General features: G+C 36.2%; 2 protein-coding genes across 2 annotated transcripts; one reads left to right on the forward strand and one right to left on the reverse strand.

Annotated features, from left to right (window-relative positions):
* Positions 1-1148: 1148 nt before the first annotated feature.
* On the forward strand, positions 1149-10409 carry LOC139959401 (Golgi apparatus membrane protein TVP23 homolog B-like). Its single transcript, XM_071956969.1, has 7 exons — positions 1149-1678; positions 2396-2472; positions 2887-3124; positions 3301-3423; positions 4631-4759; positions 6195-6257; positions 7489-10409. The coding sequence occupies exons 1-6, from the start codon at positions 1676-1678 to the stop codon at positions 6234-6236; spliced, it is 612 nt and encodes a 203-aa protein (XP_071813070.1). The 5' UTR covers positions 1149-1675; the 3' UTR covers positions 6237-6257; positions 7489-10409.
* On the reverse strand, positions 6275-17250 carry LOC139959399 (cytosolic Fe-S cluster assembly factor NUBP1 homolog). Its single transcript, XM_071956966.1, has 10 exons — positions 17091-17250; positions 16182-16286; positions 15145-15278; positions 14436-14537; positions 13849-13939; positions 13267-13421; positions 12123-12233; positions 11318-11420; positions 10474-10557; positions 6275-6884 (listed from the first exon to the last, which is right to left on the reverse strand). The coding sequence occupies exons 1-10, from the start codon at positions 17119-17121 to the stop codon at positions 6838-6840; spliced, it is 963 nt and encodes a 320-aa protein (XP_071813067.1). The 5' UTR covers positions 17122-17250; the 3' UTR covers positions 6275-6837.
* Between the last annotated feature and the right edge of the window lie 78 nt (positions 17251-17328).

Here is a 17328-nt window from a genome sequence, read left to right on the forward strand (position 1 = left end):
GGACTTCAAGTTTCCTTAATATTCCTTAATATTCGAACGTTTACTATCAAACCTAACCCCCAACACACTGATCGGTCCTCAAGTTTCCTTAATATTCGGTTCGTATCCTGTAACTTTAACAATTCCCGAACGTTTACTTTTCAAGTATCATATTTAATCAAGGTTGGGCGAAATGACCAGGCTGGTTGGGCGAAATGACCAGGCTAGTTGGGCGAAATGACCAGGCTGGTTGGGCGAAATGACCAGGCTGGTTGGGCGAAATGACCAGGCTGGTTGGGCGAAATGACCAGGCTGGTTGGGCGAAATGGTAAGGTTGGGCGAAATGGCAGTTGGGCGAAATGGTTGTTGGGCGAAGTGTCCTGCTTCCGTGTGAACTATACCACGCTGTCCCGCTCCCCACCCCAAGTAAGTTTAATTCTGACGCATATAGTTAGACAATAACTTATAGGAACATAATTAGGTTTAATATTGTGCTTACAAGCTTGTAAATACTTGCGGTTTACACATCCTACCCCCCCCCCCCTTGGGTCCATGCCTGCTGCTTTGACGAAGGGAGGGACGAACTCAAATCAAAATTATAAAAATATGCAGATAGGTTCACTGAGTTTTTAGCCTACCAGTGGCCCAAACGGTCGTAAAGAAAGGTCAACATTCTCCTAGGTAGATCGATAATGCTCTTCGTTCTGGATGTGGTGTCAACACTAACTACACCAATTGGCAAAAAACATATTGGTATCGTTGTAAATACCCCCACTCCCCCCCCCCCCTTCCTCACCCCGAATATGATAGTTATGACCTTTCACATAGAGAAGGGATCAAACAGTTCATAAATGAGTCTTTTAGCTCATTGTGGTAGATGAACATCCGTGAATTTTCGGTGGCTGAGTAAAATACCTTTCGAGAAATTGAGCTCAACCATTTCACGGGGACGTTCTCAATGACTAAATCGGTAAATCCCACGTTTCTACCGATACTTTGGCAGTATCGTTTACTTCTTCAAAACATCTCTGAAGATGATAAAGAATTGGCAGCGATTATTGGCCAATAGCTGTAAGGATCCTTCTGATATATCTATCTTGGATCTAAGCGACGTGGTGTTTTTGTCGTACACAGAACAAGATACTTTTATAGATACGTGACAATCACTATGCCAAGACTGTTAGTCAACACACCAGTTACCGTATCTTGTGCTTAGCCTACATGTCCCTTCTTACTAGGCCTAGTCATGGTACGTACATATAAGGCCGATTGTATATTATATGTTTTGTTAAAACGTTACGCACAGATACGTACAACGTGTACCTTCAACGAAAACCTGGAACTGTTTCAGACCTGGCTTGCTTTTTTTGGGGGCCACTATTGTTGAATACACGAGATCTGCTGCATGTTGAATTATCTTCTACGGTCGTGGCAACCTGGCTCTAATTTTTATTCATGCTGGTCAAAAGGAACCATCCGCTGTAGCTTAGCCCGGCGTTTACGTTACGACGTTAGCCTAAGTTAGCCTTACTTTAACATTGACTGAGATACATTACTACTACTAGTACTAGGGATAGGAAATTTTTGGTCTTATATTCTAATGTTACTATACTATCTAGGGCTAAAGTCGTAAGTTACGTGCTACTTCCCAAGCCGAATTTGATGTGACTCGAGTCGACTCAACTTGTAACCTAGAATGGTAAGTTGACTAATTGGAAATGACATCATATCATAATCATTAGTATTTGGCCCTTTAGGGCCTACTTAGCCTATTACAGTATTAGCAGACCAGATGGCCCTATTTCCAGGGACTGTCCCAGGATTTTATGAACCATCCCTGGATTAAAAACATCCTGGAAAAGTATTGTGCTCTGTTCATTACAAGTACAAGTGCCTAGGGCTATCCCCAAATCTGTAAAATGGCCTTGATGGAATAACTTAGTGTTGAAATTGTTTGTATCACTTTAATGGCTCAGAATTTTATGTCATAAAAATACTATGGTTCCTATATACATCTTAACAGTAACACTCCCACAGCAACTTGACTGCTTTGCATCGCATTTTGCGATGTGGTAGGCCTAAAGGTTAAATTATTATGTGCCTGCTTCCCTGAATGCTTTCAATTAAGCCACCTGTTTGGCCTCATGCTCTTAGAACAGCTTCAGATAAGCTGTATGTTTACATCTACAACTTACAATCCATTTGTGACATAAGTACTGTACTTAGATTGTTGGGCATCCAATTATTTGTAAATGAAATATCGCCTGTTTAGGATGAAGTAAAGTTAGTACCTAACCCAACTTATAGAACATTCTGAAAGTTGTATACAAAGTGGGTTGAATAGTCTCATTTATATCTTTTTACTTCTAGAAGTTCTAATTAGTCTAGGTCTATATTCTACTCTCTCTCTCTGCAGGCAAGCTTGGATGATACTGAGGATGTGGCCCTAGATTTTGGATCTGAGGATAACTGGCAGAGAAAAAAGAGTATCCGGTAGGTAGACTATTAAACCTAGGTCATAATTAAAGCATTAGTTTCAATCTGTCAAGTCATTTTCCTAAGAAACTTATTTCCATGGATATAAAGTTTCATAATAAAAAAAATAATAATAAAAAAAAAAAGAAGAAGGGAAAACTAGACGAAATCATGTGAAAATTGGTGACAGCAATGAGAGGAATTTCCATCTGTTTCAGTTAGGCAGATCATAGAACAGTTAATACTAGAATATATATGTATATATATATACAGTATGCAACACTTGAATGTTACAATTTACACACAGAATGCTTCTTTGTACTGTAGACAGATACAACGTTAAAGATAAAATAAAAGACTACACCACACATTGCTCTGGTTTGTTTTAATATCAGGTATATATATCTAATATATCTATTTTTTATCCTCTAGGTATCCACTGGCTGCGCTCTTTCATATCCTATTTAAAGTCCTGGCAATTGTGTTCTACCTTGTGATCGCTGGAAACTTTATTGGCTTTATAGTCTCATTTGTTCTGTTAACTTTGTTATTATCAATGGACTTTTGGGTTGTGAAAAATATATCAGGCAGACTTTTAGTGGGACTCAGATGGTGGAACCACGTTGATGAAGATGGCCAAAGTCACTGGGTGTTTGAGTCCCGTAAGAAGGTAAGCGATTATTCAGGTGCTTTTGGTATAAAAAAAAATTAGGGGGTATTTTAGAATTTGCCATCCCCCCCACTGAAATCCTTTGCAAGTCACTATCATTAATGTGCCCTCCATTTTGCTGTTATGTCATTTACCACCGTAGATATATATGGAATATATATATTTTTTTATTTCAGGGATCCAAATTGCAAGAGACAAATGCAGAATCAAGAATATTCTGGTTAGCTCTGATCCTCAACCCAGTTATTTGGTTCATTTCAATGTTTCCATCATTCTTTCCATTCCCCACTGGATGGTTGGTAAGTAATTCAATAATTCCATGTGTATGTATGTGACACTTGCTTGTAAACACACTAACTCAAAAAGTTAATAGTGGATTAACTTCATACTTGGCATGTGGATCCGTCTTATTGAATACAAGAAGCATATTGTATTCAGTGAAGTTTAATGGTCAACAGAGGTCAATGTTTGAAAACTTTGTGAACACGAGAACTAAAAAAAAGTGCATCTTTGTTGATCTTCATACATGGTATGCAGATTCAGTGTGTTGAGTACAAGAACCCTATTGAAATTGGTGGAGGTCAAAGGTCATTTGCGGTCAACATTTAGGTGAACGTTTAAAAATCTTGTAAACAGGATAACACAAGAAGTACACTTTTTTTGAACTTCACACTTAGTAATTCCAGTTTGATGAGTGCAAGAATCCTATTGAAATTGGTAGAGGTCAAGGGTCACATGAGGTCAACAGGCATCAAAAGTCTGAAAACCTTTTAAACATGTAACACAAAAATTAAAGCTATTATTAATCTGTGAATTCTCCAGTGCTGTGATATTCTTTTGGTGAACATAGTTTGGCCAAATTCAGTTCAGCTTAGTTCTGTGAAGGAGCTGTTTAGGTCTTCAGCGAAACATACCTGGCATCCACGTCATGAAATCTGCATCAGAGTTCACACTCTTGCTTTAAACGTGCACTTTAACCTCCTGTCAGTTTTCAACCTCTGAGCTTCAAGGTTTCAACAGGTTATCTCAAAAGGGCACAAACTAGCTCAAGGGGTCAAAAGGTTATCTCAAATGGTGGGAGACTTGGCCATTTTCTCAAAATATTTCACAGTGTATAAACAATGTGATCTAACTCTCAACAACTATTCAAGTGATTTGTTAGCTTAAAATTGGTAAAATGTGTAGATATTTCACATAGGAAGACTGTTCATTCAAAATATTGAAACATTTTTGTTAAAATTCTATACTCTAATATCCTTATGAGTGAACCCACAAGGCACATTTGAACAGAAACTATTGACAATGTAGTTTGTTGGATAAAGTTGGAATCCTACATCCTGCAGTAAATTCAGTTTTTAAATCATAAACTCCAGCAATCATAGCTTCCTGTGATCACTAAAGTTCATATCTTTTCTAAATTAAACTGCTCAGTGTACCATTTGAAAGAGTCATTGCTTAAAAAAGTGAAATTTAAGTTAATAACAAATCTCTTTGATTCATTTTCAGTTTATTCCCATCATGGGCCTCTGTTTAGGTGGAAGTAATTTATATGGTTATCTACGGTGCAAAATTGGCTCCAGACAACAGCTCTCTTCTTTCGCGACACAATTCCTGAGTCAGCAGATGTTTTCAGCGGTAAGAAATTGTATCCCAGGTTTGATGATGTATCATAACTGATCAAAGACCTTCAAATTCCCGACACATCTCTATAGATGTATTCATTGGCCTCGGTCTGTCGTTAATTTTCCAATGTTTTTGGGATAGCATCATGGTTGATCTTATAGAGTAATGAGGCAATGATTGTTTGCTCATTCTAGTGGTTGGGAGAGAATCACATACCTCACCTCTCATAGGTTTTCATGCAACCCCCCCCCCCCCCCAGCAATGAACTTTGAAAACTTGCACCTATACATTTTATCTAAATTATTGTCTCTCGGTTAGAAACAAGTGATGAAATTACATTCCCTTTCCTACCCTTATGCACCTTAAATTTTGCAGTTGAACAGTATCTTTGATATGCCAGTGAATAAATAACATTCATGCATACTCATTATAAACAGATTGAAATATGAGAGACTCAAAAACCGTGGTTGAACCTGCTGCTGAACTGTCAACTACATAACTCTGTATTAAGCGTTTGAGGAAAAGAAAAAGAAATAAGAAAGCATGAAAAGTGACGTAGAAAGAAGAGTCATATATATTTGTACCTGTTTCAGCCACAGTACTTCAGGTTTTCCACACAAAAAAAAACTGCTTTTAGTTTGCCTCACATAATTTTCCTTATGTTGGTAAAGATACTGTAGATGTTAAAGAAAAATAAAAACAACAGTTACTATTTAAAGAATTGTAAATCTCTTTTGATAATTTTTTTTTTACAATACGAGAAATGTCAACTCCCCAGGAATAATTAGGTGTGTCATTAGGACTAAACTTACTCAGATGATATAAGTCAACGGTCCTGATGTGCACTAGAATCTTTCTGCTACAGGGAATAATTTAGTGTTCAAATTTTGAGTAGCAGTTTTGAAGGCCCTGGAGTTAATCTCTAATAAAATACTAGCATGGTTCCTGTGTAAAGAAGTGCTCTACATCTTTGGACTTGCGATGCGATAAATTAATCCCGGTGTTAACATTCATAAAAGTTGTTTCCTTAACAAGTTACTACGTATATAAATAGTGCAGCACTGCCAGTCGACATTCAACACGGGTGATTTTATTGAACTCTATTCTCAGTTGTATTATGAGATGTATAAGAAGCATGCCTGAATTAATATGAATAATTTCAGTGAAAACCAAGATGAAGCTAGGCTACAAAATACAAGACAAACTTTTTTTTTACAGGATTCATAACCCTCTCATCTCAAAGTTCCTTATGTCTAGTGCAGTCTACAAATATCCCATGAACACAAATAGTCAGATAAGAAGACCACTCATGGCATATGCTTGATTAAATGTCAAAGGACATTCTGGTATTGGCACACATTAACAATTTTTACTAATACTAATAAATGACAACTAAGCTACTATTGTCAACCTGTTAATTTGTGGTAATTTTTTCTTTCTTTCACAGGCTGTAAATTCAACAGCCAATCAATCGCAAGGTACAGGATAGACTGACGTGGATGTTCCTTGGGTTAGTATGCAATATGATTTCTTTGAAGAGAACTTGTTAAGCCATCCTCTCAGTAACATGGTGCCAAATGTTCATATATACATATATATTCTATTCATGTACAGTATCTAAGACAATGGAACACAATGACAGTACTTCAGTTCTAAATGTGAAATAGATGCTGCATCTTTCCATAGCCAACAAACTTTCTGGATTAGAAATTCTTTGAAGTAAAGTAATTGCTTTGATGTGGCTAAATTGTATAAACATCTGTTGTTCATTTGTGATTCCTTTTTCAATACCAGAACAGAGAAACTTTGCATGTAAATGATTCCAGGAGGTATGAAGTGTAAAGAACTGCTCCTCACAGTATCCTCTCGTTATCCTCTCTTTAGCTTGTCATGTAACCATTGGAATAATTTCTGATCTTGGAATTGTGGAGTTCTACATATATATCTATATATATATAAAATATCCTTCAATGTGAGTGTAATGCCAACTAGGGATTGTAGAGGTGTTACTCTGAGATGCAAACCAGTCAGGTCCAGTCTCCTTCCGTTGCTCTCTGTATCAAGTATTTCTCTCTGATGACGAGAGACTGCTAACTGGTGTCCATGTGATCATCTTCATTACAGTATCTCCTTATACCTGTCCAAAGTGGAATGAATGAAATAAACTCAGTAAATTGTGGTCATCAGTTATTAAGTTATCTTGAAAATGGACGTCAGAATGATCACATTTTGATCTAGGGTTGAACTATAAGTACTATGTAGGGATACACTTGAATATTGTTTATCATTCCAGAGAAAGTCTTTGAAACGTCAAAAATTGGTTCGTCACGGCAAGTTAAAAATAGAGGTGGGATGGCTAAACATTGTTGTGAACTTATGATTACTTATGTTTATCACAGTGTAAGCCAATCTACAGTGCTCTCAAAAGAAACTATCCAGTTTGAGGAAGGGGGGGGATTGGTAGTGCAATATGTTGCTGACTGGTGTTAGATGTTGGTCGGGTACAGTATAACCAGGGTTTGGCAAAAATCTTTCAAAATTCTTGTCTCTTTGAACAATGAGAAAGGCATTGCTACTTACTTTAAGAACCAGGCAAAACCAGATCCAACATATAAGAAAGGAGTTTTTAGAAGCCATCATTAAACTAGAAGAACAGGGAAGGTTACCTAACTTGTATCAAAGACATTAAGTTGGTCCTTCCATCCACCAAATGTGCAACTTTTCTTTCTTTTCATTTTCAGTGCTGACCTGACAACTACTCTGATGTTAAAGACATTCTAATGTCCTGAGATCAATGATGGATGGCGCTCTTCTTCTTCTTCCATTGTCGTAAAGTAACCTACTTCCTGCATGATCACGATAGTACTATGAGTCACGATTACACGGAGTCCGAAGGGGAACTAAAATCTGTTTTCATTAACCATACCGACTGAGATATGAATCATAATACCATAATTGCTTGCCCTTGTCAAGATATGATTCGCAGAGTTGGTTTATTTCCGTCTGCTATTGTACACGATTCATTTATAGACTTGGTTATAGATGTCTTCATTAAAAAAATTAAATTATTACAAAATGATATATTTCTGCTTTTTTTGTTTCATATTTATTTCAGCCAAAATTCAATAAATTAAAAGAGTGAGACCTTTTATCTAAAAAAAACAAAAAAACAATGGGGAACCACGGAAACAAATATAAAGATTGCATAAGCATCCTTCAAAAACTTCTTATAGGGATATTCTGGAGACAAAACAAGTTGAAAAATATTGATGCGAAAAATCTTCCACACTTAGTTGAAATCCCTGTGTCATTATCTTGTCCCTAACTCAAAGATGGTTTTTTAAATGTAACCTGACTGGGTAAACCTTCAACTACTGCAGGATGTTGGATCACAAGGGGGGGGGGGGGGGGATGAGGGTTGCATGGAAACCTATGAGAGGTGAGGTATGTGATCCTCTCCCAACCACTAGAATGAGCAAACAATCATAAATAAACTTTGTTAGTATTCACAGCCACTGAATGCATTCTGTATGTGCAAAGTTGAAGCTCTGTGTTGTCATCTGGACAAATGCTATTCATAAGCTTTACCTATGCTGTTATTATAATACTCTTGTTGATATTAACCTGATACATTTGGAATAATAAAAATAAAGACAGTTTCAGCTGAAGTGCCATGATGACATCATTCATTCTGCTTTTGCCACATGCATTTACAAAATATCCAAAAATTTGTAAAATGTGGATGTGGTTTGCCTTAAAATTAATCACAATTTGAGCCATTTTGTTAAGCAATCAACTTCAGCCACTGGAATATCGCTTGAATATAGTTGAAGTGAAGAATGATTTGATAAAAGTGGATTGAACGTCAAGTACATATGTAATCTTTGGTTTGGTTTGGTTTGGTTTGGTTTGATTTGGAGATCTTTGGTTTGATTTCCAAACAGTAAGTTGTCAGGAATGTTTAAAAAGAAAGTTTAAAAAAAAGTTAAAAGGAAAAAAATTTAAATACAGAATAGGTACTAGTCTTCCACAGATTGTACTGTGCTTATCATATTTAAGTTAGAAGTGTCAACTACAGTTATGATTTCCAGTTTTGTTTAAATCTAACATTGTACAGATATTAAGTATTAATGCCATTTTCTTCTTGTGTCTTCAGTTTATTCACTAATTTGATATTAATCAACTGTGTACTAGTGACACAATAATTGTTGAATTCAACAATAAGCCTGACAGAAGGTAGAAGCCTACAGTAACCTAAAATGTTAATATATTTACATAATGTTAGCATGGAAAGTCACCATGACAACATGGTATTTTAAGTGCAATTTTCTATTACTGAGAAGTGATGGGTGTCTCTCTTGGTGGTGCTATATGTACATGCTTTTCATACCAGGGTCATATATAGTGACCACTCACTTGGTAAAACACTCACAATCTATCCTCACTACAGGGATGTACTAACACATTGGTCAATTTATCACAGCCTGATACATTTATTTTTCAAGAAAAGCTACATTAAACTATCACAGGCTATTGGCAGTTGTCGAGATAACTGACCACGTAATCACCTGCTTGGTACTCATCCAAGGACAGATAATAGGGTACCAGTCAAGGGTACCTAATATATATATATAGTGCACCAATCAAGAGTTCTCAATAAAACATTCTGCAAAATAATTCTCTGCTTGGGGAAAAACTTCATGTGTTTATTTATACCACAGGAATGGAAGTAGTCTCTTAATAGTTGGAGAAAAAGTTTTGAAAGAAGGAACTACACGTTAGTAACCAAGAGGGGAAGGGTCAATTTTCTAGTCTTTTATAAATTAGTTCAGTCAAATCCTTCACAAGTTTTTTTTTTTTTTACTGCTCTTGTTATCGGTAATCTTTGTATTTTGTTTTTCTAATGAATTTGATAGCATTCCAATAATTTCTACTTTTACTGCACTTATTGTTATAAGTATGATTGTGTAACATTGTTTATTGTCTGTTGACTTAGCTTGATTTTTAATCTCTATCTTTTAAAGGGTCAGATAAGTTGCCGTTTCTCTTTCTTATTTTTTTCCTCCCACCTTTGTAGCTGATCTCTATTTCATATGTGCAGTGCAGAAATTCCTGTTAAACTGACATCCAGACATGAATTTCTCATTACTCAGCTAATGATTGTAAATCTTTAGCATGGAAATGATACAACAATCATATTTTTCATCAGAAAATCACAGCAAGTTGATCACAGTAGCTCGGTGCTGTTCTATTGTTAAATCTGAGCCATTTTTAGGCACACAAATCTGTTGTAAGCTTGCATGTGTTCTGTACTTGTTATTGTGATAACCAGTGAAGACTTTGTCATACTTCTAGACAAATTTTTGTGAAATCAGCCGTCAGAAAAATATTGAATCCATTTGAAACATTTTTTTTTAATGAAGTTATCAAGATAACCCAAGAGGTTTCCATCTTACGTAACATTCACAACTCAGAATTTGCCATCCATCTAATTTTAAACAAAATCTGCAATGTCAGCACACTGCCAAGTTGCTGAAAATGATCCCAATTTATAACTAGCCTTGAAGCTGATTACATTCAAGTACTGGTAATATTGTTAAGAATTTTTTATGTGTATAAGAACTATATGTATGGTGAAAGAATCTATTTGGGGAAACCTTTCCATGATCTGTTTTCTATATCTCTTTGCGCCTGTCTCTATCGTATGTGTGTATAAATATACTTACCCTTAATAATTTGTTGATATGATGTAACTGCAGGGGAGTCCGGAAATTCTTCGAAAAAAGACGTTCCTTCATCGCAACATTTTCCTATTGAAGAGGGGGAAAAAAGATTGACCAATTTGATAGTGTTAGTTATTGGTATTAAATGACCTAGAACCCCATACTATTTACTCTGGAGAACATTTTTATGTAAGCAATATTTGAAGGGGCATACTATGATGGCAGATAACTTATAAATTATCTTAGAGAGGAAAATAGTTCATACTGTTGTTCCTCATCTCAAGATATGGTTCATTGGATGTAACCTTTTTTTTTGACTAACTAGACCCTCCATTATTATTCCATGGAGTTAACAACAGTTGATGGTCAGATGTCTTCAACAGCTTGACTTTATTATGAGAGATTCTTGCTGATTTATGAAATTTGGGAATGTTTACTAAGCTATCAATGTTATCTTTATAGAATTTCATCAAAATGCAAATTTTGGAGAATATTATTCACCTCTGCAGATAAATGGCTTCAACACTTTAAAAGAAAAAAAAACGTTTTTGCTCAAATGACATAATGGCATTCAATCTGTTGTTACCAGATACTTTCACAAAATATCAAGTCATGTTGAATGAAATCATGTGGGCAGTAGCTAGCCAACAGGAAGTACACAATACATATCTAGCAAAGTTTCTCCCTCTGGAAGTGCATTGGCGTTTCCTTTGCAAGACTTTCTCACTTTTCACTTGCAAAACCATGTCATTCAAATGTCATATGCTTCCAGTTGAAACACATCAAGCAAGAACCAACTTCCTAACGTTCATCGATGTGGCACTAGTAGATGGTTACCTCTACTCACCTATTCTGGGGTCCAGAGGCAGTTTCCCAAGGAATGGCACTTTCATATCCTCAGCCATTTTCTCTGCCCCTCCAGTAGTTGGGGGGAAGATCTGTGATTCATTCTAAGAATGAAGAGAAGGCCAATTATGAGAAATTAGTAATCTTGCCGACTTGCCATCTTGTGTGTAATAACATTACTATCTCTTCCTCTCCTCTCCCCTGCCTCACCCACCCCAACCAACCCTGCAATTTTTTCTGGGACTCCCACTCTGCTTTTACAGCCCTTTTTTTTTGCAACCAGGTAGGCTATGTGGGGTATAATAATATCAGAAATGCTTTGCAATTATTTAAGTAAACTTATTGAGGCACCTGGTGATAATGTACATTGTTATGATGTTATCACAACATTAAAGTTAGTCCAAGTTTCTTGTGAGCAGTACTGACAGAGTAGTCAACTATAATGCACATCACACCACACAGTGGACAATAAACAAGGTGTAAATACTAGCAATGACATGTTATAGGCAGCATGAGTGTCAAAGAGTCAGATTTGTAACAAGTCACTTCAATACTTCATATTAAAGTCAAGTCGAGTTATTACCCATCATCTTAAATTGAGCTGAGACTCACGTCACTGTACTCTCTCTATGGGGGAAAATTTATATACAAAAATGTTCGGGCCACTTTACTTGTGAAATAAAGAGTTACCCCTGCTTATAACCATGCACAGAGCAGAGCAAAACTGTTCACTCTCCTGAATACTTAAAAAGGGATGTACAGTATCACACTGTTTTGTCAAACAATCTACCTTTGCCCAGACGTACCTTACAACTAGGACAGATGAAACCACTCATGTTTTCGATTACACCGATGATCGGTAGCTTCACCTTCTTGCAAAAATTGATTTCCTTCCTCACGTCCATCAAAGAGACTTCCTATGAGAGCAAGGATTGAGATTGAAGAAGATCCACTACATTTCAAACATCCATCTCCTTTCACACTGCGGTTCACATCGGTAAGTTTTAGATAATTGTACATCTCCCTGTAATGAGATCGCTTTCCGAAGTAGATGCATCAAGCTGTGAGTAATCTGCACCCTTCTACGTCAATTTACCAAGTACCTACTCTCAGTGGCGGAGCTAGGGGTATTGGTCAGGGGGGTCGAGAATGGTCTGTAGGGGCACTTTCGACACTGTCTAAGCGGAGCGCCACCACAGGTTGGCGCGGAGGGTACAGAAATTTTTTGAGTAAAGATATTCCCTAGATCGCAGGAAATGACCCTCTCCGGGCCTTGCTAATTTGCAGATAAACGAAGAATAAATAGGTGTCATCGCCATTTTGTCAGAAAATTACACCAACAAAATGTGACAAATGTCAATAGGTAGATGAGAGCGCAATTAAAAAGTCAATAATCGCGAATAAGTAAAAAGTAGTAAACAGCTGAAAAGGGCGCCAGCAGTCCATTTGAGTCCGTCAGGGGGGGCATCCGCCCCCCTGACTGTATGGACGCTCCGCCACTGCCTACTCTCTATACATGATCCACTGTTGTGCTTGCATAAGTTTAGTTTTTACGGCATTCATGCATATTTGTAAAACCCATTAAATATGATCAATGATCGAACCACATGTTGGCATGTTGAAAATTGTTTAAAAATATCAAAAATATGTTTCTGGATGTTCTTGAGTCTCCAACATATTACCAGACATTGAGGAGGTTTCCTTAAATATTATAAATGCAAACTGCTGAGTAATCAACTGCTAAGCATGTATAATTTAGCCTTGTTGGATATTACTGAGTTTGATGGAATTAATATTAAAGAGATATTTTGTTGACTTTTCATTATACACATGCCAAACTGATCATTAATTAAAATTCTATTCTATGAATGCTACCATCAAAATATCAAAACTGAGCTGAATGTGTCATTTAATACTTTACTTGTACCCATAAACTAGCATATTCTTTACCTGAGGAGTGGTCACAATGACAGCACCATCAATAACGGCATTCTGTAGATACTGCACCACGGAGAGGTGTTCATCTGATGTACCTGGAGGAGTGTCAATCACCAAGTAGTTGGTATCTTCCCAGTCAACATCTCTCAGGAATTGTTTAATCAGACCTGAAGAAATGTCAAACAACATTCAATGTCATTACCATCAGTTCCAATATATGCTAGAGTAGTCCAAAAATGGTAGATCTTTCAACAAACAGTCGACTTTTCAGACTTTTCACCATCAAACTATACTCCATCCCAGAAATATTTAACTAAATTTACAATTCTTGAATACCTGCGAGCAATTTGGAGGTTCAGAATCAGAATATCCAGGTGATTAATATTGAAAACTATAAGGAAAGTTGAATTATAGTGCTGATGTCCTTTAAGCATACTAAAATTACTTTTCGCAAGTTTTCAAAATTTCTTTCCTGTGGGTTAGAACCGTCCAAGTAAAAGGTCATTTCAAACCAGCAGTCCAAAAATAGGATTAAGTATCTTTAGATAGCCTTTCCTATTCTACAATGGATGTGAAATGAGAGACAATTCTCACCATTTTTCTTCGGTCCTCTCCATATTATTGCATCATCGGGACTACTCAACAGAAAGCCTGCCGACATCACTCCAAGGTTATCTTCGACATACTAAGAGAAAAGAGAACAACAGGAGCAAATGTTAGCAGCAAATCTAACATTCGCATCGCCGATGAGCACATCATCCGATTAAAAAGGACACAGATTTCCTCAAACTGATCTCACTGAAATTTGTTTGAATAAAGTTAAGGGGAAACCCCCACGTTGGTTATGAATAGATAAATCAAGGCTGTGTGAGGGACAGAAGTTAATATAATCATGCAGAGCATGAGAGGGTAAATTTATACAAATAAAAGGATTAACAGAAGTGTGAGCCTTGAAATAATTGTACATGTCAGAGAATAAACTTTAGTGTTCACATTCTGTATGTAGCGGTTTTGATGGTTCTTTAGTATGGTTATATGGTTATGGGACATGTCACAAAAGCTGTTATACATCTATTCTTTGCATTTGTGTAGCAGTTTGCCCTAGCATTTTGCTATGCAAGCATAGAAGATGTGCCAAATAAAAAACAGAGAACAAACATCAAAGAAGAAAGTTGACATACCACTGGAGACCAACCAGATCCACTTTGATGGACTTGTTCCCCCTCTAGCCCCATTACTCTGGGTATTGATGGTCCACAGATGTCGACATCAAGAATACCCACCTAATAACAAAAATGTACAAACTATAAATATTTGGATGTCAATCAAAAGAGAATATTTAAGATAGAGAAACTATTTAAGCACCATTCAAACACCATTCAAAATATGCCAATATGCAAATAACTTTTCAGATTATATATTTAATATTTATAATGTCAATAAGAGTAAACAATTTTAAGACTACAGACATGTCTACAGTATGGGACTCAAATCTGAAGGGAACATTATTAGCTAGAAAATTTGATCTAGTGGCAGCTTGAATGTGATATTTAATGAATACTAAATCATAAATATACAGTACGGATGGTTACAGCTTTTAAGAATTGTTGTAGACTGAACCACCTTTCACAGAAATTGAGAAAAGATTAGTAATCTTTCCCCAACGGACAACCAGGGATTAAAAGTGATGTTGTGTTCTGCACATATACTAGCTTTGAGATTTCAAATTCCATTATGTGCAAAATAATAATATGAATATTCATGTTTGCAATTTACATTTACATAATTCCTTACAATTCCTTAAAATAATTTGAGTTTTTTTCCCCCATGTCCTTTCTTGTTTACATTCTTGACACTTATTTAACATACAGAGTATGTATATAACATCACCTGGAGATTATCATCAAGTGCAAGACCCCTGGCAAGCATTGATGTGACAGTACTTTTTCCAACTCCTCCTTTTCCAGAGAGGACTAGAATTTTATGTTTCACAGATGACAATCTTTCTTGTATTACTGCCAAATCTGCAAAATAAGTTATAACAAAAGGATAGGAACCATAATAAAAGAAGTACCTGTTTCGATCAATTATTTATGTCACAGAAAAACTGATAAAATAGAAAGCTTCCCTTGAAGCAACTTCATAATTGATGTCTTTTTCTTACTTAATTGGGAAAAGTAGTTTTCACCCCCCCCCCAAAATTATGAATTGAGTTAAATGAAATTTATGATAATTCTAAGGGCATTAAGTCATAAACATCACTTTCAAAGTATCCCAGGTAATAGCATTAAACCTTCAACATCACTTTAGAAGTATCCCAGGCAAAACATGAAGTTGTCGAAATATTCAACAAAACGACAGTCATCTCAAAAATTGCCAGAAGCATGTTTTGATAATTCTACTGTAATCTGTGAGGACTGTATTGAGTGTATAATTAGTATTTTAAAGTTGTTTAGGGCATTCAGGTAATAAATTAGGAACCGGGTAGTATTGCGTCCGGCGGGTACCGAGATACCCCGTGCAAACACTAACATATTTTAAATGTTATTTGACTTTATCGTTCCAACACCTTTTGTTTTTTTTTTGTGTTTGTTAATGTTATAGAAATACTTTCTTACCAGGTTATGATCTAATTATGAAAGTCTCATTTATGGCAACAGAACATAGATAAAGCTAATTGCCTAAAATTTTATGAGTAAGTAGTACTTTTGGCTAGACTGAAGAATAATGAAATTTTTTCTTAAGAATGGTCATTTCATTTGCATCTGAAATATAAGATATTTTGAGCATTCCCCATGGAATGCATACACTGCTAAGGAAACGGATAATATGCTTTTTAACTTAATTTAACATTTCGTTGGTAAGGGGTGCATACCCTTTGGCCCAGTACAACAGTTAACCTTTCAAATATTTTAATCATATCATACCTGGATCTGGACCTTTTGGTTTTGCACTGGAGCAGATATTTTGGTTTGGACATCCTTGGCATGCTGACGATTTACCAGCATCTTCACTCTCAGTTCCTGGACAATCTTTTATGAATGGAACAAATTCATTAATTCAATGTGTAAATCTGATGTACAATAACCAAGAACATCTCATCTTCCGGCTCAATTTCTACCAAAAGATCTACAGAAATATTGTTTAAACAAACGCATTCATGAGTTTCTGAATCTGTCAAATAACGCTTGCTAACAAGACTCAGTATGATAAGACTCTCTGTAACTAGAACAAGACTCCCAAGAGAAACCTTCATTAGGATTAGGAAGGTAGGCCTACTCTGTAGAATAATCCAGTTGCAAAGGTATAACTACAGTATAACTTAGAGCTTAAGTGTGAAGAATTCTACTTCTTGGTTTACACTTGTATAAAAATTACTGAGCAAACTAGCTGAAGCAATAAATGCTTTTTATTTTGGGGTTTTTATGTTTTAAACCATGTAATCGTATACCAGCCAGCCTAGTAACATCAGTCTAGCCAGCCTATGACTCCGTAAAATAAGTAGGAGGATTTATGGGAAGCATATTTATGGACCAGGGTAACATTAGTCAGTGTGACAATCAATCTTATTTTTTCTCCATATAATTGAGTGACATTTGCTTTCCAATTCAGGAAACAGGTTCAGTTCTTCTAACAGAATCTGCAGATATGACTTACTCACTAGCCTCGGTCTATCCCTATCAGTAACAATTGTTGCATCACACCGTGTGAAGAATCTTTCGCAGATCTAATACATTAAGTAAGACCATGACTCGACTAGCGATTCTATTAGTCAAATCGCAAAAATTATTTTAATGTCAAATAAGAAGCAAGGCTTATGACATACGCTAACTTACGTTCAGGTGCATTCTCAGGTTTTTCACTCATCTTTCATCAGTTCCCTTGACGTTGTGGTTTCCTGGGTTGCGATGTCGCACTTGTCAACTTCGATTTTGGACTGTATTTGCTTTTTCAACTTTTCGGATAGAAAATGCTAGCCTAGCAGAAGTAATTATCACCAATTTGGTTAGGTTAAATTACGAAGGAAACACCGGTTTGAAGCTAGCAATCATTAAGAGCACAGCCACTTACAGC

Source organism: Apostichopus japonicus, chromosome 19 (assembly GCF_037975245.1).
Source record: "Apostichopus japonicus isolate 1M-3 chromosome 19, ASM3797524v1, whole genome shotgun sequence".
Taxonomy (NCBI): Eukaryota; Metazoa; Echinodermata; class Holothuroidea; order Aspidochirotida; family Stichopodidae; genus Apostichopus; species Apostichopus japonicus.